General features: G+C 34.8%; 2 protein-coding genes across 9 annotated transcripts in view; one reads left to right on the top strand and one right to left on the bottom strand.

The window, feature by feature from the left end:
* The first annotated feature begins 3,325 nt into the window (after positions 1 to 3,325).
* On the top strand, positions 3,326 to 16,872 carry RPE65 (retinoid isomerohydrolase RPE65). Its single transcript, XM_032217794.1, has 13 exons — positions 3,326 to 3,474; positions 5,815 to 5,965; positions 6,998 to 7,105; positions 7,209 to 7,350; positions 8,393 to 8,540; positions 8,833 to 8,914; positions 10,806 to 10,938; positions 11,477 to 11,616; positions 12,684 to 12,813; positions 13,211 to 13,325; positions 13,410 to 13,504; positions 15,845 to 15,956; positions 16,185 to 16,872. The coding sequence occupies exons 1-13, from the start codon at positions 3,351 to 3,353 to the stop codon at positions 16,334 to 16,336; spliced, it is 1,632 nt and encodes a 543-aa protein (XP_032073685.1). The 5' UTR covers positions 3,326 to 3,350; the 3' UTR covers positions 16,337 to 16,872.
* LOC116508939 (methylcrotonoyl-CoA carboxylase beta chain, mitochondrial-like) overlaps positions 3,366 to 27,287 on the bottom strand; it is a 45,651-nt gene continuing 21,729 nt past the window's right edge. For 3 of the 8 annotated variants that reach the window (XM_032217791.1, XM_032217786.1, XM_032217792.1), the window contains 6 exons: positions 24,187 to 24,343; positions 22,286 to 22,408; positions 21,370 to 21,518; positions 20,662 to 20,743; positions 18,544 to 18,629; positions 13,783 to 14,211 (listed from right to left, as the gene is read on the bottom strand). In XM_032217791.1, coding sequence (XP_032073682.1) covers positions 14,193 to 14,211; positions 18,544 to 18,629; positions 20,662 to 20,743; positions 21,370 to 21,518; positions 22,286 to 22,408; positions 24,187 to 24,343 — 616 coding nt within the window. In that variant the 3' untranslated portion in view covers positions 13,783 to 14,192. Of the gene's footprint in view, positions 3,543 to 12,490; positions 13,332 to 13,782; positions 14,212 to 17,900; positions 18,360 to 18,535; positions 18,630 to 20,661; positions 20,744 to 21,369; positions 21,519 to 22,285; positions 22,409 to 24,186; positions 24,344 to 27,287 lie in introns of those variants that run through there. The other 5 variants (XR_004255447.1, XM_032217789.1, XM_032217788.1 and 2 more) reach the window with 5 other exon arrangements.

A 27,287-nucleotide genomic window follows, 5' to 3' on the forward strand; every position in this document is an offset into this window, starting at 1 on the left:
TTTTTTTAATTTGCCTCTTCAAAATCTTGTTGCGTTTTATACTCCGGTGCGTCATATACTCCAAAAATTATGGTATATCAAATCAGTTGTTTGGATATGCCCTCTCATTCTCTTTGGGTAGTCAAGGTCTTGAATGGCCTTGCCAACATTCTACCTGAGAGACCGCCTCCTGCCAATTACCTCCCTATGACCGATTCGCACAGACTAGGCCTTCTCCGGATTCCATCTGCCAGCCAATGTCGGCTGGCGACACCCCGGGGGAGGTCCTTCTCTATTGCAGCTCCGGCCCTTTGGAACGAGCTCCCCGTCGAGATCCGGACCCTTACTACCCTTCCGGCCTTCCGCAAAGCGACTAAGACCTGGCTGGTCCGGCAGGCCTGGGGCTGTTGAGTTGTCCAGCCCCACTTTAGGTTTGTGACTGTTGTGCAATTTTTAAACTGTTTATTTATTTATTTTTTATATCCCCCTCCCCTTCTACTGTAAGCCGCCCTGAGTCTCTTTGAGAGTGGGCGGCATACAAAATGTAATAAATAATAATAAAATAATAATTCCTCTCATCATTCATAATTTCTTATTCAATTTGTATTTGCCTTTGCTGTTCTTTGAAATTTCTTTGAACCTCTTTTTTAATATGATATCCTTTTTTGCTCTTAGTTTTTTTCTTTAAGTTTCTATCTGCCTTTTCCTTTTTTTTAGGCTCTTCATGTTTCTTCTACTAACTAACGTTGATCCAGCCTTCTAGCCCATTGGTTTCTAATTATGACTTTCTGATACAATCTGGGTTTCCTTTGTGGAAAATCAGTATTCTAGCCAAACCAAAAATATTCCCCTTCCAACAGAAACTGGACTGCTGTTACTCAGACAACAAAGAAGTTAATATACAAGTCTTCCAATAGAGATGTTTCATTGCCATATGTACAATAACAATTAATTTAGTATTCCTGGCCTCAAATGGTTTGCTATGACGCAGAATTAATAGTAAAATTGAAATAAATACGGGGATTAAAAATTCTAATTTATTCACTTCCTCTATAATTTCCAGTCATAACTTTGTATGTTTATATATCATATAAAAATATATACTGGTAGTTGAATTAGTATGTATACTTGAATCATCAAACTTTCTTTGTTGGGCTTGTATGCTATTTAATTGCTGGCAACTCTGAGCACCCATAAATTAGGTTGAAAAATAAAGATACAATATGTTCAAATCCATCCATCCATAGACAAACTGACTGGGTTTATCCATAAGGTCCCTGAGAAAATCAACGAATGCTGCTGTGCAATTCCAAAGAAAAACTACATATTTATGTATCCTAAAATAAATAGGCAAAAGTTTCATACTAGACTTGAGAAAAGAAACCAAGAAATATTAAGAGGGCACAAAATCACAAAAAATACCTTACTACTAAAACCAATATAGCTAGTCCTTGGCTTATGACCACAACCAAGTCAAAAATTTCCACTGCTATAAGCAAGACAGTTAAGTAAGTTTTGCCCCATAAGTCTTGCCACAGTTGTTTAGTGAATCATTTGGTCATAAAGCAAATGTGGCTATCCCCATTGCTTGTTGAAAGCTGACTAGGAAGGTGATCACACATGATCCCAGGACAGTGCAGCTATCCTAAATACATGCCAATTTCAAGCATCCAAATACTGATCATGTGGCCATGGGGATGCTGCAATGATCATAAGTATGAAAACCAGTCATAAGCGTAACTTTGAAAGGTCAATAAATGAATTATTGAAAGGCCTATCTGTATGGCTCTACATTAGAAGGGTGAAGCTTCCATCAGTATGAAAGCATTATTAGGCTTTGCACAACGTGTCAAAACCACACCACAAATGACCAGGACCACGATGCATTTGGACAATACTTGAAGATCTTAAGTGGAGGTTAAAGTATTTCATTTAACCTTAAACCATTCTTCTTTTATCCTTTGTGCATTCTTTTAATATAAAAACAAGAGGAAACAACAAAAGGAATGTTGGCAGGTCATATTTTAGTGCTGTGCCCTTAATAGATGAGGATGATGAGGATGAGTGGAAGGTTGCTCTTTTAAAATATATTGAAAAGTCTGTACAGGTTACCTGACTCAAAGTAATTCTGTATTCACTGCTGTAATCTTTTGTTTGTTATGCTTATCTGAGACCTCCTACTGAATAGGGTAACCACTGAATCTGTGGTGCATTGGAAGACTACTTTTTTCCCCCTTAAAATTGGAGTTAGCAGTATGCCAGTGTCTCTAAGCTGGAAGTTTGGAAATAGGGCAAAGTGCTGGTGCCAAGAAGGGCATGTTACAGACTGTGTGACTATAGCTTTCTTTGTTTCCTCTTGTTGTTTCTTCCTAATCCATTTCTGCTATGGGGATTTAGATCCCTGGAAAATATGCAAACCACAGCAGGACAAAATCTCCAGCAGAATTTGAGCTCTGAAAGATGCTTCTGTTTCTTGGGGCCAAGCTGATTGGCTCATATGTTTCCTTAGGTAATTGCTTCCATCAGTAAGACAATGTTCATATAAATATCCAGCACAAATCTCTTACTTCGGTGCTCCGTCTTTGACTCAGGAAAATCTCTATTCTTTCCTGAGGAAAAAATGTCCAGTCAGTAAGTATCGTCTAGGATTTTCTATGAATAGAAATTTAATGTTGACCAAATAAGTGTAGTCCTGATACTAGATAGCCTATTTCTAAAAGCAGGAGGGATGATCTTGAGTGCTGTCAAACATTGTGCTAAAAATGTGAGGGACTTTATGGAAGAAAACAAGTAAAAATCCTATTGATGGTGAGAAAACTGAACATTTAGAAGCAGTTATTTCTGTACTTTTAACTATTGAAATTGAACTTACTGTATAAAACTCTATTGAATTAAACTTCCATTTAATAATAAAATCATACTTTGGTTATTTTTAGATGTAATAATTTATTTTTCTCCTTTGAAGAGCCAAGATGCATACCACATTTCATTTATTAATCTTTCAGGTTTTCTGACTTATGGAGAACTGTTGCTATTCAAAATTATATATATCCAGAGTTTCACTAGGCAAGCATAACTGAAAACCTGATTTTCTGGGATGCAGCAAAAAGGCTTAGGATGAGATTACAGAAAATAATGCTACTGAAGGGTTAAGGTGTATGCAAGATTGCAGGAATAGGAAAATAGTTGGCACATGGAAGTATATAATTTCATCTACTGAAGGAATTTCATATTGTTAAGACTATTATACCAGCTGCTGAAAATATCCATTCATTTCAGAGTAGGTATCTAGAAACACAACAAATATGCAATAAAAAAGATGTTTTCAAATTACTTTTTTCATCCAATTATTGGGAAAACTATTAAAGAAAATGCTGAATCAATCACCTTTGACTTTCTTAACATCTTGCAGATTTGAGCATCCAGCTGGTGGATACAAGAAGCTTTTTGAGACTGCAGAAGAACTGTCTTCACCAATAACTGCTCATGTTACAGGTTTGTGTCTTGCAAGCAAAGCACAGTCAATCCCAATTAGCACATAGATAGGAGTCCGGTGTTACAGCCTGGGAAAAAGAAATGGGAAATTGTTTTTGTACAATTGTCAAGAAAGCTATGGAAGTAGTCCTCATGAGTTGAGCGTGCCTTGGTGGCGTCTTTACCTTTCTACAGCTTCTGCAGCATTCTTTTGGCTTCATGAAAATGAAACCATTTCAAGTTGTAGATAACTAAAATGAATGGGGAAAAATTATTATAGAAAGCCAAGCCCAGTTCTCATAATTAAGGACCAGATAGATTTGTATTTTCTAGGTATTTAGAATTTCCATTGCTATAGTACTTGGACATGCTGGTTGGGGTTGATGGGATTTGAAGTACAAAATTTCAGATTGACATCCGATTGAGCGCACAACACTAAACTGTAATGTGGGGTTTTTTTTCTCTTTTTGCTGATATCTCAATAGGATATTACAGAACATAAGGACCTATTTGAAAACAATGGTTTCACACTATAGTTTGTGTTAATGCAACTTTGTTAAAGTGGGAATCGTTTTAAGGAATGAAAGTAGATAATCCTAAACTACATTTTATTTGCAATATTAATTTAATTACAGTAGATGTAAAATTGAATTTCTGAATCTCTTTATTTCTACAAATGAAGAACTTGGTGTATACCTTGTTCTAACTATAAATTCTGCAGCAATTCAAGCTGAAATCATTGTGTATCAGTCGGCTACAGTCATACAGTAGTTAAACTAGCAAAGGGACTAATGTTAAAAAGCAATGAATTCCAGATGGTATCAAGTTTCCTGTTTTACCCAAGATCAGAAAATAACCATCTTTGTACCTACCCCCCATAAATGAATATTAAGGTCTAAGGCTTTTCTAAACACTTACTTTGTGTGGGTATGGTATAAAGTTGTATGCTAAAAAGAATCTTATTTGTTTCAGAGATCCCAGCTGTTCTCACAGGTGGCCATAGGACTATAATTGTTAATCTTGCTAGTGTTGAAAGACCACACAAGCATTTTGGAATATGAGCTGCTCATGTCCAAGATATTTACATCTTAAGAGAAAGTTTAGAGGTGAAGGAATGGTTTGACAGTTATAGAGGTAGTCCTTGACTTATGACCACAATTAAGGCCAAAACGTGTGTTGCTAAGCAAGACAATTATTAAGGGAGTTGAATCCCATTTTACAATCTTTTTGCCACATTTGTTATGCGAGTCACTGCAGTGGTTAAATGAACGATGGTGTTGTTTAATGAAACTGGCTTCTCCCATTGACTTTGCTTGTTGGAAACCAGCTGGGAAGGTTACCAATGGTAATCACATGGCCCTGGGACAATGCAACTGTGATAAATCCATGCTGCTTGCCAAGGGCTTGAATTTTGATCATGTGATTGTGGGGATACTGCAACAGTCATAAGTGTGAAAAACAGTCATAACTTAATTTTTTCAGTGCTGTTGTAACTTCAAACAGTCACTAAATGGATGGTTATAAGTCAAGGACTACCTCTATATTCTACTTAAGATTGCTCAAAAAATTTTTTGGGTGTAATCTTCCTTTCATTAGTTCTGTGCAACCAGAGGCTGAGCAGCAATTTGTTGGCAGTACTTAAATTAAATTTAATGTATTAAGTAGGATTTTGACCTAAATTGTCCCTTCTCATTCTCTGATACTATAAAATAGGGGTGTCAAACTCGCCGTCTTTGAGCCAGATGTGTCACATGCTGGCCATGCCCAACCCTGTTTTAGCAAAGGGGGGAAAGTCACAATATGTCACGTGATGATGCGACGACACGAGTTTGACACCCCAGCTATAAAAGCAGCTTCGTACAGAATATAGTATAGCGGTCCTGTCTGGAAGCTGGTAGTCTAGATAACCAAAACAAGATAACAATCTCTCACAAGCCATTTAACACCGAATCCAAGAGAACTCCTAATTGTGCTTTGAAAAAGTTTATACCTATCTCAGACCTGCTATAACCTTCTATTCTTACTATAAGTAACTCTCCATTGTCTAAAATATGTTGCAGAAAGATGTGGAATGGAGGTTTGTGAGGTAGGCAGATAATTAGGGAAATAACCACCCTTGCAATCCCAGAGGTGGTCAATCCTGCATTTCCAGCCACCATAACCAATTCTGAGTGAGAGATTCTGGAAATTCAGTATTGTACAGCTTTAGTTATTTCACTAAGAAGAAAGCTGAACCCAACACTACTCTGGAGTCTCAAATCTGTAATAATATATAATAGGTAGCTTTACTCCAGACAGTGAAATCACAATAGGACCTTAATTTCTCAACCTTTTTAGTATTTTTTTGCTTGTTTGCAACAGGTAAGGTTCCAGTTTGGCTTAAAGGCAGTCTGCTCAGATGTGGGCCTGGTTTATTTGAAGTTGGATCAGAACCGTTTTATCATTTGTTTGATGGCCAAGCACTTCTTCACAAGTTTGACTTCAAGGAAGGCCACGTGACTTATTACAGGAGGTAAGTTTCACTTCCTGCCTGCTTTCTCCATCCTGCAGTCCAGCAACTCATCCACTCTTACCAATTCATTAAAATCCAATTTACATTAAAAGGTGATTCTGTTCCAAAAACAGAATATGAATTTTTGACTGCTTAGGTTCTGTAAAATGAAAATCTGTTTCAGAAATATATGGAGGAATTATGAGCACATAAACAATGAACCTTACTACTCCAATAGTCCATGGCTTATGACCAATTGCTTAGTAAACATCTGACAATCAGTCACCCCTGGGAACCCTATGACAATAGTTTGCATACTTGGCAACCTGTCCACATTGGACTACTGGTCCAACATGGCCATTTGTTGTATTCCATCATCACATGACTGCCTTTTACGCCATTTTTACCAAAAGCCATGCTGATAGCAAGCCAAATATTAACAACTGTAGATTCACTTAAGGACCATGGTGATTTGTTTCACAACCATCATATAAAAGGTGATGAAATAGGTTTGCTCACATGTCCAACCTGCTTTACGATTTTCACAAGTTATGACCGTGATGGGCAGTCTCCATTACAGTCATAACTTGAGGACTACCTGTACAATTCTATTTAAATATCTTTATCCAACTCAATGTTTCCTTTCAGAGTATCTCTGTTCAGACAACATTTAAACCAGTATTTCTTTAAAGAACTCTCTATTGCCATATTAAGTCTGAAGAAAGTAGGGCAGCTGTGTCATGAATGAATCCAGTGTCTTGATACAGATTATGTTTCTATTTGTTTGTCTTCATCAATTCCAAAAGTCTTTCCTGGAACATTGCAACACTTTCTCCAAGATTATTGGGTGGAAATAAAAGCGGAAAAAATTCTACTCATCCACTTTCTGCTTCTTAGATGTTAGAATGGAATATTTAATAGTCTTGTTTACAAACCTAGGATTGGTTTCATCCCAGAGATGGCTCTGGAATACATTAATAGTAGTGAGAAGTGACCTGGTGAGATGTAAGTGGAATGGAACATAACACATAATCTTGCCTTATTTCTTCATAGGTTTGTTCGAACTGATGCCTATGTTAGAGCAATGACTGAGAAGAGAATAGTAATCACAGAATTTGGAACTTATGCTTACCCAGATCCATGCAAAAATATATTTTCCAGGTGAAAAAAAAATAAAGGTATAATTATGTAAAGTCTGAAACACATTGTTGTATTATGCAGCAATCTAGAAATAATCTACTTTCTTTGTGGTTGTGTCCGGCAGATTTTTTTCATACTTCCAAGGTGTGGAGATCACTGACAATGCCCTGGTGAATGTGTATCCTGTAGGAGACGATTTTTATGCCTGTACTGAGACAAACTTCATAACAAAAATCAACACAGAAAATCTGGAAACAATTAAAAAGGTTCTCTTTTATATAGATTAAAGATAGAGATGAGTTAAAATTGGAAATGAGTGTTGATGGCATACATAATGCATCACTTACAGAACACCTAAAATGGGAATAGTAATTGAAGAAGTATTTATAGAACATTTTATTGAAATGTAGTCTTCTACAGAGCTGTATATTCTATCTGCTGATTAGAATCTTATTCAATCCTATTCTCATTTAGTTCAAGAAGAAATTACCAGAAAGCACTATTAGAAATAAAAATAAGACTGTTTAGAATTAGTGCTAGATCCACATAAGATTTTGTAATTTAACAATGGATGCAGAAGTGATGTTGTAACTAAGGGGTTTTTTCCCCTTAGTAACCATAGCTCAGCAATTGAATTGTACATCCTATTTGTGGCCAGTAAGTGAAAGGGATTTCACTTTCAACTGAATGCTATGAGCTAAATACAGGTGAATGCAATTGGACCCCTGTAATAATATTCTATGATCCCTTATATCCATCCCATCAAACCCAAAGAAAGTTTGGAATGGTATAGGATCTCCTGCTATGGCAAAAGAGTTGGACTAGAAGACCTGCAAGGTCCCTTTCAATCCTATTAGTCTATGTTGTATGAATCTTGTTTGTTTACATTCTGAAAGAATATAGTTCTTCTGAGCTAGATAGAGAATTATGGCCTTCTCTAAATTCACAAAAGTTGCACCTGTAGTTGTTCAAAAACTCATTTCCATTGCTATTCCACAAAGCATTTACAGATACTGTATTTTTGAGCACAACAAGGGCTCAGTTTTGTAACAACATAAGATTAAGAATTCTGTTAAGCTGCCTTCTAGGATACACTTTCTATTCCTAACTAATTGATCAATCTACTGTAGTATGCTTTATTTAAAAATCACAAAATACTAATTTTTAAGGATAAGCAAATTACTATGTCTATTTTATTTAAAATCATAAAATGTATTCACCACAATGTAATGTACTTATAATGAATGCATTTTGTTGTTGACCAATGCATGGATTTCCCCAAAATTACCTTTCTGTTATATTCTTCAGGTGGATATCAGCAAATATGTTACAGTCAACGGGGTCACAGCACACCCTCATATTGAAAATGATGGAACAGTTTATAACATTGGGAACTGCTTTGGAAAAAATTTATCCTTTGCCTATAATATCGTAAGGATACCTCCCCTTCAAGCAGGTCTGTCCGCTTTCAAGCAGCAGCTGCTAAAATCAGAGTATTTCTCCCTTCCAGTGCAGATTAAACCAACTTGATATAGATTTTTATAGCTAAACCTTTAGAATATTTTTACTTCTGGAAAAAAAGGCTTTTCTTAATATTCAGAGAATCAAGACTTGTATTTAAATTCTGAATGCCTATTTATTCACTAGAATTTTCTTTTTTTTTGTATGAATTTTTATTAATTAGCCTATACAACTAAGCACAGATAAATGCATTGATCCTTGTATTGCCATCTCCTTGTCTTTCTCAGATAAGAAAGATCCAATGACAAAATGTGAAGTGGTGGTTCAGTTTCCCTGCAGTGACAGATTCAAGCCATCTTATGTGCACAGGTAAAAGGCAACTCCTCAAAAAGATGTATTTAAATACTTAGACATAGCTTTATGAAATATTTATTTCTTTTATTTATCATTTTACTTATTTCAGTTTTAAAACCATCTAATAGCCAAAATTATTATAATAAACACCCTAAAGAATACAATCCAAGTTAAAACATATACAATCAAATCAAATACAAATAAAATATTCCTCTAAGTGGGCAGGAGCAAGACAATCATTGAAAAACAAATAATATGCATTAAAACACTATCGTGTATCTGTAAGATTCTTAACTAAAATATTTGTCTTATCCCTATTTATTTTCAGTCCTGCTACTTCCCCATATTCTTCTATTTTTCCAATTAGCTTCTAAAGGGTCTTCTAGTATAAAGACCAAGTCATCTGCAAATGCCTGTAGTTTCTATTTCTTTTTTTTTAATTTCCATTCCTTTTATTTCTTCATCTTGCCGAATGTTCGTGGTTAGCACTTTCAAAGTCAATATAAATAATATAGGGACAGTGGACATCCCTGCCTAGTACCTTTTTTGATATCAAAGTTCTCTGTCATGTCCCCATTTATCATCACTTTGGCTGATTGTTTACAGTACGTTGATTTATTACATTTCTATGCCGCCCTATTCCCAGAGGGACTCAGGGCGGCTCACAAACCAAAGTAAGGGGGGGGGGGGAATACAAACATGGAGGAAAGACAACGGACAAACAACTACAACAATTTAAAAACAGTCAACAACCACACAATTCGAGCGGGGGCGGGGAACTCATCAGCCCCAGGCCTGTCGGAACAGCCAGGTTTTAAGGGCTTTGCGGAAAGCCTGAAGGGTGGTGATAGTCCGAATCTCCACGGGGAGCTCGTTCCAAAGGGGTTCTACATTACAGACATAAAATGACTGCAACAACTATAGCACTAATTAATTGTATATTTTATGAAAAAGTATCATGAAGCTCTTAAAAAAAAGGAGAGAGCTCATGTCAAATCTCACTTTTGTTTCTAAGTTATTAACTGTTGCAAAGCTACTGAAAACCAACATATCAGTTATTTTACATTATTTTTATTGTATGATAGAGACTATTTGTTAATTTAGTAAAAAGTGCTGTGCTGTGACTGTTTGGAATTGTGATTAGGACAGGCAAGCTGATTCTCACACATAATATCCTGACAACCTAAAATATCATCGGGTCTGAAGAATACTTTTAATCAAAGGACTTCTAACCAAAGGGCAAGAAACCTCAGATCATCACGTTGCTTTAATCATATTGATAAGTATCTCCTCAAAGTCCATATATTTTAGTTGTGCTAACATGAATTGCCAATTAACATTATTAAATGTTTTTTGTGCATCTAAAAAACATCAATGCCATTTGTTTTCCAGAGTGTATTTCATAATACTCCAATAAATTTAAGATCATTCTCATGTTATTTTGGATCCGTCTCTGTGGCAGAAGTCCATTCTGATCTAAATGTACAAATTCATTTAAATATTTTTTAATCTCTCTGCTATTATTGGAACATATATTTTATAGTCCATGTTCAATAAGGATATTGCCCTATAATTTTTTATTTGTGTTAAATCTGAATCATCTTCCAGTATAAGAGTAATATTTGCTTCCGTCCATGTATTTGGTATTTTTGCTTCTAGTAATACTTCATAATAAACTTCCAACATCACTGGACTTAATAGTTCTTCATCACCCAGCATTCGTGTCATATGTATATAACAGTGTTTATTGAGGTCAAATTTGACACTGATACTTTTAGCCTAACGAAGCAAAAAAGAAACTATTGGCTTTTGAATAATGAATAGCTACAGTACATTTTGAATCTCATGTACATATGCAAAATGCTATGCCATCTCATATACGATTGTTGACTGTCTTTCCTAACAGTTTTGGGCTAACTCCGAATTACATCGTGTTTGTGGAAACTCCAGTGAAAATTAATTTGTTCAAGTTTCTTTCTTCCTGGAGTCTTTGGGGAACCAACTACATGGACTGTTTTGAGTCAAATGAAAAGATGGGGGTAAGTTTTTTTTTTAAAATTCATTAGTCCCTTTGCCATACTCTCTATGTGTATGTGTGTGTGTGTGTGTGCATATGTAATTGTGTGAATGCATGCATTTGTAATTTCTGTATGTATGTATATATATATCAGCTGAAACTGATGAAAAGGTACTCTCCATCATTAAAGCTATTTACACATACACACAATTACACATGTATACCAGAGGTGATATTCAGCCAGTTCTGACAGGTTCTGGAGAACCACTAGTGGAAATTTTGAGTAGTTCGGAGAACTGGCAAATAGGCTGGCCCTGCTCCCGCTGCCTCCCAGTCTATCTTCTTTTGTTGCCCTGAACAGGAGAACGGAGCTGGAAAGCAGGTTAATGGGGAGGGAATGAGGATTTTGCAATAACCTTCCCCCAGGAGTGGGGGTGGGTGGGAATTTTGCAGTATCCTTCCCCTGCCACGCCCACAGAACCAGTATACTCATACACACAATGACACAAGAATATAGTTTTATTATTTAACTAAGTTTTAATCATATTTAATTTTTAAAGGTATGGATGCATGTTGCTGACAAGAAAAAAGGGGAGTACCTCAACATCAAATACAGAACTTCACCTTTTAATCTTTTCCATCATATTAATACTTACGAGGATAATGGATTTCTTGTCGTGGATTTATGTACATGGAAAGGGTAGGTACTGAAAAACCTATGTGTACAGAGAATGATACAACTTTAATTAAAAGCAATCTTCCTAGCCCAGTTAATGGACTCCAGGTGCCATATTCTTCTAGCGGAGGTTATTTTTGAAGAACGTCAGTTCAAAGCCACTGGCTTTGGAATGACTTCTATATATTAATTTGTTTTCAATTATCCTTTCTTCAAATATTTGCAGTATAACAGATTGCTTTCAGGGATTATTACATTAGTTTATTATTCTGTTCAAATGAGTAAACATAACACAATAAAATCAAGAGGTAGTTAATTTAGTGGCATACATAAAAATAGAAGAAAAAACAAGGAAGCACACGAATACAGGACTACCATCAATCTGCCTTTGGCAACCACTGTAAGGAACTGATTGAATAGAAGGTAAAATTTATTCTTAACAGTACAAGTGACATTTGTTAAAGGTCAGTTTTTCTTTTTAAGGGTAATAAACAAAGTAGACTGTTTGTCAGCATATAGAGAATAATGCTGTGATGACAAAGAATTTAACAAAATATATGTTACTTTTCATAAGATACTTCAGGGTATTGAAAAGGTCCTGATTTGGCTAGTACTAATAGTTTTATTAATTTTCTTGTGGTTACTTTCTGTTTTATTTATATGCCACCTTCCTTATTTTTAATAATATCCATATCCAACACACATATCCAAAACATTTTTCCCCTATTTCCCCCACAAGAACAACCCAGTGAGGTTGGTTGGACTGAGAGTGAGTGCCTGACCCAAAGTCACCCATTTGGCTTGGATAGCTAAGGAGGGATGTGGACTCAGGATCTCCTGCTTTCTAGCCTGGTGCCTTAACCACTAGATCAAACTCTTTCTATATTTTGTTTGTAGCTCTACTTGATTTGGGTGTCATTAACTAGAAAAATATAAATACAGTGATAAATATAATATATATGCAGTGATATTTTTGACATATAGATTTCAGTGACCCAGAAATAATTATTCTGCCATGGTCAAATAGGTAGCTGTTAGGCTAGAGTCCATGACCTGTTCATTGAGAGCTGGTGCCTTTTATTCCTGTATAGGTATGAATTTGTTTACAATTACTTATACTTAGCCAATTTACGAGAAAATTGGGAAGAAGTAAAGAAAAATGCACAAAAAGCTCCTCAACCTGAAGTTCGACGGTATGTCCTTCCCTTAAATATTGAGAAGGTAAGAATTAAATATTATATATCGGAAAGAAAACCAATATTTTGCACATGTAATGTGTACAGATATATTTGCCAGCAAGGACTTCATAGAGAATGCAATGTACATTTGGCTGGTTGGGTGTGTGATAACGTTCAGACGTTCTTTGCAATATTATTTTCAAGCGTAATATTTTGTATTTTCCCAAAGAACAAGAGGCATTTACATAGAGGAACAAAAAAGGATATTTTGAGAGAACATGATTGAATTAGTGTTTCAGTTTTCTCTCTTAAAACCAAGACTTTTTTAAAAAGTGTTTATGAGACCTTTTACTTATATTGTTGGAAAAATAGGTGAAATGTTGAAAAATGGGGCACAGTATAGAATGCTTCTTACTTTATTTCTGTGGGGGATGTTCTAGGCTGATACAGGAAAAAATCTAATCACATTACCTAATACAACAGCAACAGCAATTCTGCACAGTGATGATACCATATGGCTGGATCCAGAAGTTATTTTTTCAGGACCACGACAAGGTAAGGCTAAGCTCAGCAAAAAGCAAAAAAGACCATCTTAGCAAATACAAGAAACTAATTAAATGTGTTTGTTTTGCTTTATAGCTTTTGAATTTCCACAAATAAACTATGCAAAATATTCTGGGAAACCTTATACATATGCATATGGTCTTGGACTGAATCATTTTGTTCCAGACAGAGTAAGTATTACATAATAATAGACTATACTTCTTGTTGCAAAAAGGCAAAGAAAAGTCCAAGTCCAAACTATTTTATGTGGCTCATAGGAATATACAAGATAGGTGCATCATTTTGAACTTCTTTTGCTGTTCAGGTTATTACTACATTTACTTTTAAGTCTATTTCCAATTTAACAGGAAAAAAATATCATTGTTGAAAAGAGGGAATGCTCCATTTTTTTTTCTGGGACAAATCTTAATTGTATTTGAACAAAATACAAAATGTATTCTTTTTAAGCACTAAAATAATATATATTTTGTTATGCTGTTCTACAAAAGATTAATTATGTAAGGCTGAATTTTCACTTTCAATATAGGGTGATCAAATCAAAGTGACAGCTCCCTATCTCTTGATTATATTGTTGTGGTTTCATCCTATACCTCATTTTATTCCATTTATAAGTTGTTCAAGTCCATTGTGGCTCAGAGTCACATACAATATACAAAAGTTAAGTTTTAAAATTTGCAATAAAACAATACTTTGTTTTACTTACAAAAATATTGTCCAAAGAAATTGACCATCATTTCAGATCAGACAACCCACAAAGGAGTAGCTGTTCTCTCTAGCCCAAAGTCTGTGGAAAAAGCCAGTCTGAGGGACTCATCTAAATATGGCTGGGGTGAGATCCATAAGAATATTGGGGGAAAGTTACTGCAGTAGGAAGACACTGCAATACAAAAGATGACATTACTTGATTGATGGGACTGAGAACTCTTCAATTCTGCCAGACTATATAAGGCACAGGTGTCAAGCTCACAGCATCACATTGCTGTCATGTGGCGTTTCGTGACATTTTTCCCATTCACAGAGCTGAGGTCGGCGTGGCTTGCATGTGATGCATCTGGCCTGTGGCCCACCAGTTTGACACCCATAATATAATGTGAGCAGCAATTATGGACCATAGGTGGCCCCTCAAATAACCAAGTGCTATGCCATGAAGGGTTTTATAGATGACATCACCATGAATTGCACCTGGAAGCCTGCTAGTAAGCAGTGCAAACCCTATGTTGCCTGACATAATTAAACAGTCATACCAAGAACCTGAAATAATTATATGGGCACGCCAGAGCCTGAAGTATCACATGGGCCTACTAAGGCATCATCATCTGTAGCTTGCAGATGATCTTCAAGGGCAGCCCCAGGTATAGTGCATTGCAATAATCCAAACATAAGATAACTAATGCACAAACTATTGTCTTAAGAGCTTGTAAGTCCAGCTATGGGCACAACTGGTACATCAATTGAATCTGTGCAAAGGCCAACATGGCCCCGGCTGCCATCTCTTCAAGCAGGAATTGTGAGTCCAAAAGATCCCTAGGTGACGCCTTAGCCTCAGCGGGCATAGTTAGTACAATCCCATTCAGAACTAAAGATGAGCTATCTCTAGATCAGGGTGTTCCAAATAAAATCTTAACCAAAAGAGTTTCATTTTAATCTTCACTTTTTAAAATGCAGTTCATTTAAATTCACTATAGCAGCAGGACGCAACAAAATGCAGAGCAGACCAAAGCTTAAACAACCAACCTTAGCAGGATTATTAATACAAATGTGAAGTACAATGTAGTCTCAAGTTACATCCTTTCATTGAATGATCATTTGAAGTTACAAAGGCACTGAAAAAAGTGACTTATGACCATTTTTGACATGACCATTGCAACATCCCTGTGGTCACGTGATGAAAATTCGGACAATTGGCATATATTTATGAGTTGCAGTCTTCGGAGGTCACCTTTTATGACCTTCTGACAAGCAAAGTCAATGGGGAAGCCAGATTCACTTAACAACCATGTTACTAGCTTAATAGTTGCAGTGAGTCACTTAACAACTGTGGCAAGGACATAAAATGGGGCAAAAATCACTTAACAACTATCTTGCTTAGCAACAATTTTGTGGCTCAATTGTGGTTGTAAGTTGAGGGCTATCTAAATGTGCACTGACAGAATGAAACAACTTGCAGCGACCATGGCTATCTCGCTGTAGATGGCCAACTCGCTGCAGCCATCTCACTGTGGCTAATTCACTGCAGCCATCTTGCCATGGCCAACTTGCCACAAGAAAACTCACCCCAGGACAATCCACATGGGGTAACTCCATGCAATAAATATTATCTGTCACTATTTCTTTAACATTATCTCCATTGACAAAAATGGAATTGATGTGCAAAACATTCAAAATTGCCATTTTAAGACTGGAAGGATTAGAAACCAGATGATTTTGCACATCTTAGTAATGTATTAACTGCTTTACCAGCCTTTTTAGAAAAATGCATTTTTTAAAAATGAAAATCTTTTTTTTTTCAGCTTTGCAAAATGAATGTTAAAACTAAAGAGACTTGGGTTTGGCAAGAACCAGATACATATCCCTCTGAACCAATCTTTGTTCCTCACCCAGAAGCTATAGAAGAGGATGATGGTAATGTTATGACATTTTGATTAAAGTTTAGAAAAAGGCTTTATCCAAATTTGGCTCTATACATATGAAAAGGACTTAATAAATATACTTAATTTATACTCACTAAATATTCCCTTGGGGGAATAATGCAAAAATTAGTATGTTTCTGAATTACTGTATTTTTAAATATTATCTGTACTAAAGTTTTTATGCTTTTTGTTTAAGTAATTTGCATTTATTTTAATACAGGTATTATCCTGAGCATAGTCATCAGCCCTGGCTGTGGACCAAAGCCTGCCTACCTCTTGATCCTGAGTGCAAAGAATCTGAGTGAGGTTGCCAGGGCACAAGTGGACATAAATATCCCAGTTACTTTCCATGGACTCTTCAAAAAAGCATGATATCTGTCTTGAATATATCTCAATCTTTCTTTTTAATACAATGTGCAGAACAACATAAAGCATTCTTCTAATTATCTGCCAGTGATTTGCAAAATTAGTTTAACATTAACCATTTCCTGTGCTGAGGCCCAATTTTAATATTTTAATACTTAAGAAAATATCCATTTTTAAGAATGCTTTCCTAACTGTAATGTACCACAAATAAGGATAATTAAATGTTGTTAGTACTGTACATTCTGATGAACAGCATCAGCATTATAATCTCAGTAAACTTTAGATAAACATAAACAATTTAAAATTGTTAAAATTGTTTGGTAATAGAACCTGGGTGAAACACAACAAATACTGTATTTTTCGGAGTACAAGACACACCTTTTTCCTCTCAAAAAAAGGGCTGAAAATCTGGGTGCGTCATATACACTGAATACAGTATTTTTTTGCCTCCCGAAACCACGCCTCATTCACCAAAATGTCCTAATGGCTGTCCATGCCCTTTTTTTTTGACAAAAAAAAAAAACGTTTTTGGGAGGTTTGCAGAGTGCAAAAACTTTTTTTTAAAAATGCTTTAAAACCTTGGTGCATCTTATACTCCTGTGTGTCTTATACTCTGAAAAATACGGTAACCTTGAACTGTGGCACATTAAGTAGTGAATAATTATAAATAAATATCTAGCAAATTATTAGTTTGGAAACATTATTAGATTTCTGCTTGTAGTTTTAATATTTGAACATACACATTTTTAAAAATTAAAATGAAGTATTTCATCTTTGTCACTTATCAGAGAAAATGATATTTTGAATTTGATCTCTCTGATACCTTAAACATCTTTATTTTACAAATGATGATTTGTCTAATAAAAAATATGTAAAATGTGAATATTTATTTTTTAAAAAATATTTATAGCTTTTCATCTTCAACTGTACGATGGGTAATCCTCGACAGTTCATTTAATGATAGTTCAAAGTTACAACAGCATTGAAAAAAGTGACATAACCATTTTTCACACTTATAACCATTGTAGCATCCCCATCGTTACATGATCAAAACTCAGATGCTTGGCAATTGACTCAAATTTATGATAGTTGCAGTCTCCTGTGGTCATGTGATCACCTTCTGTGACTTTCCGACAATCAAAGTCAATGGGGAAGCCATATTCATTTACAACCTTTTTCTAACTTGATAACTGCAGTGATTTACTTAATAACCATATTAAAAGTCATAAAATGGGGCAAAATTCACTAAACAAATGTTTCATTTAGTAACAGATATGTTGGGCTGTATTGTGGTCATAGGTTGAGGGCTACCTGTATTTATATCTTCAGATGTGAACACCTATATATTCACAGTATGTTCTGTATAAACTCTGGGGAGAGAAAACCTGTATAGCTAGAAAAACGGTTTTGATATAGAAGGTGGTGCAGTGGTTAAAGTGTACTACTGCAGGCTACTTCTGCTGATCACCAGATGCCAGCAGTTTGGCAGTTTGAATCTCACCAGGCTCAAGGTCGACTCAGCCTTCCATCCTTCCGAGGTCAATAAAATGAGGACCCAGATTGTTGGGAATAATATGCTGACTCTGTAAACCGCTTAGAGAGGGCTGTAAAGCACTGTGAAGTGGTATATAAGTCTAAATGCTATATGTTGGTGAAAAGATATGAGAAGATCCCTTAAAAAGTATATTCCTTTACTTCTGGCACATATATACATTTTGAACTTCTGGATTAATCTCTTATAAGGATTGAGGTGCTGGTTGCTAGTCTTTGGCATTTTTGAAGTGTTTTCCAAAGTTGAAAAATTTAGTGTCAATTGCTTTAAATTTTTGAGAAATAATTAAAAAATAATTTCCTGATTATATAAATTCTACATAGTAGTATTCTAACATTGGAGTTACATTGGGAAGTAAAAAGTACATTTTGGAAGAAAGTCAGTAGCTTTTCTTTTATATTGTTGCCAAGATCATAGATGGATGTGTCATAGTGGGTAGAGGAGTCAAGGTTGACTTGAGAGTGTCTGTACTTTTACCTATATCATATAGATAAGAAAAACACATGATTAAATGGCAACATAAATATTTTTTACATCTAGGTACTTTTTATATGGTGATGCCATAATGGTATTTTACTGACAACTTTAATATATTATTATTTGGAATCAGTCCAATCTGATACACAAACTCAGTTATTTATATGCCAACTTACTTGCTTACATTCTCATGATAGGAAAAGAAGATTGTTGCATGGACACTATCCGGTATCTTTGTTGCTTCATAATTCTTAAACATAGTCCAATAACCTGTCAAAAGATAAAAATTAGTATCAGTGATAATAAGTTGAATTCAGATCAGGAGAGAAAAAGTAGGATTATACACATTTCCATGTGCATTATCAAAGCTACGTGCCAGTGAAAAAGAATGGATATCTCAGGAAAGAAACAATATAGGACATGTTGAAATTAGTGAAAAAATGCTGCATTTTAATCACAGATTATCAGATATATTTAATACATATTAATATGAAAAGATCATATACATTTCTCTGTGGTCAATACCAGTAGCACAAACATTAGAAATATGAAATCGGATGCATGATCATTATTTGGAAGATAACATAAGTACGGTATACATTTGCTATTATTTATAGAGGAAAACACATTTTTTCAATTTTTTAATAGGAACCAAATCAATATTCAATTTTAACAGAGAATTTTAGGATCATATGAAGTTAAGATAATCCTATAATTCTGTATTACAGAACATACTATTAATGTCTTAAAGAACCTTTTCCCAAAATTCAGATATTTGGAACAACTTTTGGTTTGTACAAATAGAACAGTCCTAGACACTTTTTGTCTAGGGTTTTCACATTCCTGATTACTACATTCTCTGAAACACTAATGTTTCTCACCATGACACCAACATGAGCCATATTTTTTCACAGAAAAATATCCACTACATTTTAATATTGCATAAACAAATGGCAATATCTTCTGATATTCCATTATAAAAATGTACTTCATTAAATGTAGTTTTAAAACAGAAGAAAAGTCATGATGGATACACTACTGCCATAATGTTCTTTCCTTAAAGGATAACCCATCACTACCTGGATCCAATAATGGCTTATCTTTTCAAAAATCTTGACCAACTAGAAGGGACGTAAATCTAAAACCTAGTTGGCTGTGCTTACAGCTGCGGGGACATTGTATACCTCTTCAGTCTATATAACCAAGTCCATATAACTAACTTCCGAGCCCAGGTACCATTGATATTGTTACTTTGACTCCAACTAAAAATGAAACCAAGTAACTTTAACTAATAGATGCTTTAAATAACCTATGCATAGCGGGATTGAGGGATTGAGTTATCTCAAACAGAATTGCTGACTTTCTGCAGACATGATAAGAAAACTATTTGTTTTGTCACTTTTATTATTATAAAGTAATTCTTAACAAAGCATTATTTACTTGTGGGAGTTTTTTGTGTATGTGTTTTGATTTTTGTTTTGCTCTTTGGATACTTTGCTATCCATTTCGCCTGAGTGAACCTAAAGGATTTTATTGTTTTAAAAGAATGTTTCATTATAATCTTCATCATATGAAAGATTATTGCACAGTTATATCTTGTGATTTCAGATTTTCACAAGATTTTCAGAATTCCTGCTTTTCTGGATTTGGAACAAGAAAATCCAAAAAAGGACACATATTTGTCTTTCCTTTACTCCTTTACTCCGTAGTAAAGGTACTTTGATAGAAGGGATAAATGTTCCAGCTGTACAAAACTAGGAACATAAGGAGGATTAGTCTGATTACTGATAGTCTACTAATCTACTCTACAGAAGCTTTTTTTTTCAAACTGGGCAATCTTTTGAAACTTTTTATCAACAAAGTAAAATCATCATCTCTACCAAGCTCATAACACTGATTAATAATAAAATAAAGAAGGAAACATACTATAATGCTTTCAAACCACAATGCTTTCTGAAAGTATAGGTATCCATTTCCAAACTGTTTACAGACATGGCCATAGGCCAGATAATAAGAATTAAGACTAACATATCCAAAGGATGTCCAAATTAAGATAGATTTCACGATCTCCATATTGTTTTTAAATGTAAGAAAGCAACTGATGGTAAGATTTGTCTGTAAAAAGAAGCATTGTGAATACTGCTCAATGTACAGCAATGGATAAGTTAGTCTGGTAAGATTAACAAACTAAAATGACACAGATGATTTTAAAAGGAAAAATAAACTGCAATTTTAAAAATGAGCTTTTGGAGATAAATTAACAAAAAGAAAGAAACGTCCTTAACACACATTTAGTGCATACCTTCCTTGAATTCTGGGGCAAGATTACTCCATCATCCCAGATCCTGGCAGAAGAGTAAAGTGCATTACTTTCCTTTTGCAGCCTGGAAATATAAGAATTTTTGAAAGAGATACATAGTTATATCTTCAGGTTCATATAAATAAAGGTTCTGTATGGAATTATTATGTGCTTAATGAACAAATGACAACATACAGGGTTTTTTTCAAGAATGAGAAGCAAAGATTGATCTTAAGATATGTGCAAAACCCGCTGTTGTGGAAATGTATCGTTCTGGAGAATTTTGAAATATTCTATTTCTCTTCTACACCACATTGATTCTGGTAACATATGGTGGTTTTTGAAAGTTAACTTTACGAGTTAAAAACAGTCTGTGCTATTTTAGAATATATAGACCGAACCAGATCTGTTTCTGTCTAGGTCACCATGAAATGACAAATCCACCATAAACAGTTATTTTGCACTGAGTTCTTTGGGTCATCAGTTCCTCAATCCATAAATGCTCTCCAAAATACAACTAAAAATGTGTCCTTCACTGCCGAAATCTGTCCATCTGTAATATAGTCACTTTGCCAAAGCATTTTCGGCACAAAAGATGCAGTAAAGACAGTTCAAATGATTAAAGTTTAGAAGTTTCACATTAAAATGCAAATAGAAATGTAGCATTAATAAATTTGTAATGGCAATGCTTTAATGTTTTAATACACTTACTTTTCTTTTAATACTTTTAAGTCTATTTCTGGTTCTGAATTGTTATTGTTCCATAGCTGTTTGAATGTGAAACTACGTCTTGAATCCACAAGAGCAATTCTTGCATTCGGCCAAAGAAACAGAAAGTTTGGATCAAACGATCTTCCACACTGAAAAGGTTAATAATATAAAAGCAATGAATTCAGAACAAAGCTCATTTTAAGTTAGCTGAACAAACTGATGACTTATGGATAACAAAGTCACAGAAAGGCTGGGAAACATAATGGCAGCACTTGGCTCAAATATTAAGTAGGATCAGGGTTGGTAGTACATGGATGGAAGATATCCAAGAATAGCAAGGATGCAAGACCTATTGGTAAATCAAAAACATTCTGAAAGAAGGAAATGGCAAACCACTTCCATATTACTGCTTAAGGATATTAAATGGATACGTCCATTTCATCACCATCTTAATTTCAGAAATGTAATTTTTATCTTAATAATTGCATGAAAATACTTAACAGGTTCTACATTACAGACCTAAAATGACTGCAACAACTATAGCACTAATTAATTGTAATTTTATGAAAAAGTATCATGAAGCTCTTAAAAAAAAGGAGAGAGCTCATGTCAAATCTCACTTTTGTTTCTAAGTTATTAACTGTTGCAAAGCTACTGAAAACCAACATATCAGTTATTTTACATTATTTTTATTGTATGATAGAGACTATTCGTTAATTTAGTAAAAAGTGCTGTGCTGTGACTGTTTGGAATTGGTGATTAGGATAGGCAAGCTGATTCTCACACATAATATCCTGACAACCTAAATTATCATCAGGTCTGAAGAATACTTTTAATCAAAGGACTTCTAACCAAAGGGCAAGAAACCTCAGATCAGTACCCCTCCCCACCCCAAACAGGATGTTCAGCATCTTACCATAGCATAACTTTCACTTCCTAAACAGCCACCAATCACAAATGTTATCTTTGGTACAGAGGCACAGGCAACTGCAGCCATCATGGAGGCCTGTGCCTTTAACCTGTTAGCTTGATCTTCTGCCTAATTGAAAATGCAAACAATTGAGAGTTATTTTATTTTACACAGGGAGGTTCTATTTATTCCTTTTAATTATAAGTTCACTTGATTACACTGCTCAATTAGTTCTGATTTGGAATAGACTAATAAGTTGCAAACAAATAAAAATAAAATGCCAGAAAATGCCTCTCTCCTACCATCCTGTTAATATTTCCCGTTAATATCTAATCATTCATCAGTTTATTTGTTTCTAGCATGCATACACCCACATGCACAAATACAAGAAATAAAAAGGTATGACTTTTCAAAACAAATCCAAGCCATATTCTTGGTGAATAATTATCACTAGAGGTAAATATATAATTTCTTATGTTTCCAGCTTGGCACTACAATTTTCATCTTAGAAACATAAATTGTGTTTACTATTCATGCATCCTTCTTTTTCTATAAAGTGCTGTTAAATCAATGGAAGGGAATGTCGAAGGTGCTTTTTCTAGAGCCAACTGGACTTTCTGATTTTTCTTTGAAGACGTTTTGCTTCTCATCCAAGAAGCTTCTTCAGCTCATTCTTTGATGAGAAGTGAAACGTCTTCAAAGTAAAAACCAGAAAATCCAGATGCTTCCTGAATAAGCACCTTTGGGCCAACCATGACCTGGATGACTGAGAATCTTCATAGACAATGGAATGGAAAAAGTGAGCACCCAGGCTAAACATGGACAAAGCATTGCAAGATCAGTTGAGAAAAAGAATAAGATCATTGATGTTGGTATCTTGGGTCATGGGCAAGAATATCCCTTGTTAGTTATGTATGTATGGTTATGTAAAAGAAACTCACCGTGATCTAGTGACTGAGATGCATACAAACAAAATAAATAGTTATTTTAATAGAAAATCCAGCAGTAACGAATTAGAGCTCCACAGGAGAGACATGATATAGTATCTCAGGATAATTAAATGTGAAGATCCTTCTGTTGTTCCCTTCATTTCTCTTAGAAATTACAACTATCAAAAGTGACAACCAGTTTGCTAAAAGTTATAAAGAAATGTATTGATTTAACACTAGTTACAAACCACTTGTCTCTCCTAGCCAAATAACATCCTGTCAAATATTTCACAATAATATCTCATCATTCCTCAGTTCGTCAAGTAAAAATAGCCTAGGTTTTCGTTTTCAGATTTAGATTTTGAGAGAAATGCCAACATACAAAGAATTCCTGCCTGTTGCAATTATATATAGCTATACTAAGAGAAAAAATAGAAACTGAACATGGTCTTGAAAATAATTCCATAACATCCACCTTAACTAGGTGCACCTAGGTGTACCTAATTAGGCAGTACCTAATTGACCTTAACTGATTTATACATGTAAAGAAAGATTGGCCTGGTTATTACTAGGATGGTGAGAGATATGCTAGAGCTGTAGGACAAATTAGACGAAGAAAAAAACATTCTCAAAGGCAGTGGAAAAACCATTTCCATACTGCTCCCAAGAAATCCATAGGGACACATGTGTGAAATCACTGTGAGAAGCTAAGCTTTACCTTTTTTATATTCTTCTTGAAGGAAACCTGATCAGTATTGAGCCAAAGTTTGCTTGGAACTTAGTTTAAAAGATCCTAGGTCTCTCTCTCTTACTCCTACTTGCCATAATAGATATTAACTTTTTCTCAACTACTTGGGGCAGTGGAGATCTAGAATGGATGCTAAGATTGTTGCTCTTCACTATCAAGACTCTGATCTTTTGAACTAATAAAGCTTCCACGTTAGAGCCATCTGAATGCATTCTATATTAGTTACTTACCTGTATGGGATTGGTTGCCTCTGCAGTACATGGAACAGTATTCATGAGAAACAGAATAGGAATGTTTCTTTGGCTACAAAGCTGTATGAAGTGGCAACCTTTCAGAGAAGCATTGTGTGTCAGCTCACCATTGTTAGCCACTATTCCAATTAGTTCACTAAAAAAAACCATAAAATAAAGTCTGTACTGTAAGGACACTGACCATTCTGAAGTCAGAACAGCAAATGTTCTCTAAACATTTAATAAAATTACCTTTTAACAGTCATTTTAAAAGCCATTTAAAGAAAATGTTATGCATTTCTTTCATTTCACATCAACCCTACTTTTATTTTATTTTTTTTAAAAAAAACCTTTTGTGGAGCTAAGCCAAAGGACCTTGTAATTTTTAAAAGCTAGACCTGCATTTATTTCAATGTTATAAAATTAAGCAAAATATAACAAGCAAAGGCAGCTGAAACATTAGAAAAGGCAATGACATGAAATACTAAAGGGGAAAAAACTAGATTTTAAAAAAATCCCTCAATGTGTTTTAAGATAAGACTATTTCTTGGAAGAAATTATGAAGTACAAGCAATTAAAATTATTAAATATTAAAGCAATAACATAACATGTACATTTTAATATATCCTTTAATAAAAATATAATTGTAAAATAAGGATGAAAAATATTATTTAGACTAATTGGCTAAAAGGTCTAAATAATTTAACCATTAACTAAAACTTCTGAAAATATGTCTGATCTGCCCACAAATTAGTTTGGGGGCTAACAATGCAGTGGGCTATATTTTTGCAAAGTTGTTTATTCAGTAAACACTACATGGTTCATCAAAGGATGAATACATAAAAGAAACACACGTTTCTACTGGTGTGATGTTTATACAAAAAAATACAGACAAGCCAGTTTCAAGTACCGATACAGGAAATAATTAAATGTGTTTGCTACAGGATTTCAAGCTCTTGGTGCATTTTTAGCAACAAGTATTGCCCTAACTTATTTTTATGCTGAACCATTTAAAAAATATCTTAATAATTACCGTATTTTTCAGCGTATAAGATGCAATTTTTTCCCTCCTAAAACAGGCTGAAAATTTGGATGCATATTATACTCCATTTGGAAGCTTTTTTTCAGCCCTAATGAGGTGCTAACGATTTACTGCAGCATACTGTTGGAAAAATTTCCAGGTTCCTTCCAGCTGGAAGAATCCCACGAGGAAAGATTTGAAGACTGCCTTAAGGTACTTCTTTTGTCCAGTTTCTATTTTGGGGAAATAATCCTCTCAAGGGCAAGGCAGAGAGTTTCTGTGACTAGATTTCTATTCTTTTGGGGATAATTCCTTTAAGGGCAAGGTAGGAATTTTTCTTATCACCTATTTAAGTTTTCTAAAGGGTTTCCTTCAGGCAAACGCTGGGCTGGTTTTTTAATTCAGCTTTGTTGCATTTTTACTAGGTGTGAAGTGCTTTTGGCTGCATGCCCAGACTCTAATTAAGCTTGTTTAGAATTTCTGGGCCTGCCTGGGAAAAGAAAAAAAGTTGCAAAAAGTGTTTATTATTCTATTGTGTTTGCTTGCTTTTCTGATGTTATGGGTATAAAAATGAATACTTGGTGGGCAGAATTTTTTCCATTTTCCTCCGGAAAAACTAAGGTGTGTCATACTCCAGTGTATCTTATACTCCGAAAAATATGGTACATTTTCACCACTGGGGAAATCAAGGAACTTAAATTTGCAGTATGCTTTATTAATCCTGATAAAATAATTTACTTTCTAGCCCTATTTCAAAATCAGGTTAATATTATCAGAAAGTATTAAGATCTAAAAAAAACTCTTTCAGAAACTAAATTAAATTTAAATATTTATTTAAAGGTTTGGAGGGCTTATGAGAATAGCCTTCTAAAGAAATAAAACGTTGCTTGGGACAAGTTTAATTTTTACAATGTATTTGTACTGGGAGAATTTCTTCAGGTTGTTTTCATGTTACATTATAAATACATACTGGTCTAAACTCACCTTAAACAGCTGGTTTTATAGACTGGGTTTTCTGCACAAGAAACTGTACTTTACAGTATTACATAAGAATACAGTATCACTAAATTGCTAAAATAGGAGTAGCCCAATAACATCTACATGATTTAGTTACCAGTATACTGAATGGACTAAAACAGAGATGATCAAAACATCACTACACTTAGAAAAAAATCCAGCCTTCTCCAATACTATATTTCATTCTAAAGAGGCTGTATATGTAAGAATACTGTAAGAATGAATGTTATGAAAGACTTACAAAGCTGCAATGTTATGTAGTTATAAAGAGCTGATATGATTCCCATCTTCAAAAAAGGAAAAAAAATAGATCCAGGAAACTACAGACCTACACAGCCTGACCTCAATACCAGGAAAGATTCTGGAAAAGATAATCAAGCAACAAATTAGCGAACACCTAGAAGTAAACAAAGTAATAATGAAAAGCCAACATGGGTTTGTCAAAAACAGATCATGCCAGACTAACCTTATTGCATTCTTTGACAAAGTGACAAAATTAGTGGACCAGAAGAATGCCATCAATACACTTGGATTTCAGTAAGGCATTTGATAAGGTAGACCATAACCTACTACTAGATAAAGTAGAAGAATGTGGGTTAGACAGCATTACTACTAGATGGATTCATAACTGGCTGACCAACCGCACTCAATGTGTAGTCCTCAATGGAACTCCATCTACATAGAGGGAAGTATGCAGTAGAGTACCACAAGGCTCTGTTTTAAGCCCAGTACTCTTCAACATCTTCATCAATGATTTGGATGAGGGAATAAATGGGGAACTCATCAAATTTGCAGATGACACCAAGCTGGCAGGAATAGCAAACACTCCGGAAGACAGGCTTAAGATACAGAAGGATCTTGAAAAACCTGAACATTGGGCACTATCTAATAAAATGAAATTCAATGGTGAAAAGAGTAAGGTTCTACATTTAGGCAAGAAAAACAAAATACACAGGTACAGTATAGGTTGTACCTTGCTCAATAGTAGTAACTGTGAGAGGGATCTTGGAGTCCTAGTGGACAACCATTTAAATATGAGCCAGCAGTGTGCAGCAGCTGCCAA

The sequence above is a fragment of the Thamnophis elegans genome, chromosome 5, assembly GCF_009769535.1.
Source record: "Thamnophis elegans isolate rThaEle1 chromosome 5, rThaEle1.pri, whole genome shotgun sequence".
In the NCBI taxonomy this organism is placed as follows: Eukaryota; Metazoa; Chordata; class Lepidosauria; order Squamata; family Colubridae; genus Thamnophis; species Thamnophis elegans.

Coding starts and splice junctions, on each gene's coding strand:
- RPE65 (XM_032217794.1), top strand. CDS start 3,351: ATGCTGAATCAATCACCTTTGACTTTCTTAACATCTTGCAGATTTGAG. Junction 7,106..7,208: donor TGCAAAAATATATTTTCCAG/GTGAAAAAAAAA, acceptor TGTGTCCGGCAG/ATTTTTTTCATACTTCCAAG. Junction 11,617..12,683: donor GATTTATGTACATGGAAAGG/GTAGGTACTGAA, acceptor ATTCCTGTATAG/GTATGAATTTGTTTACAATT.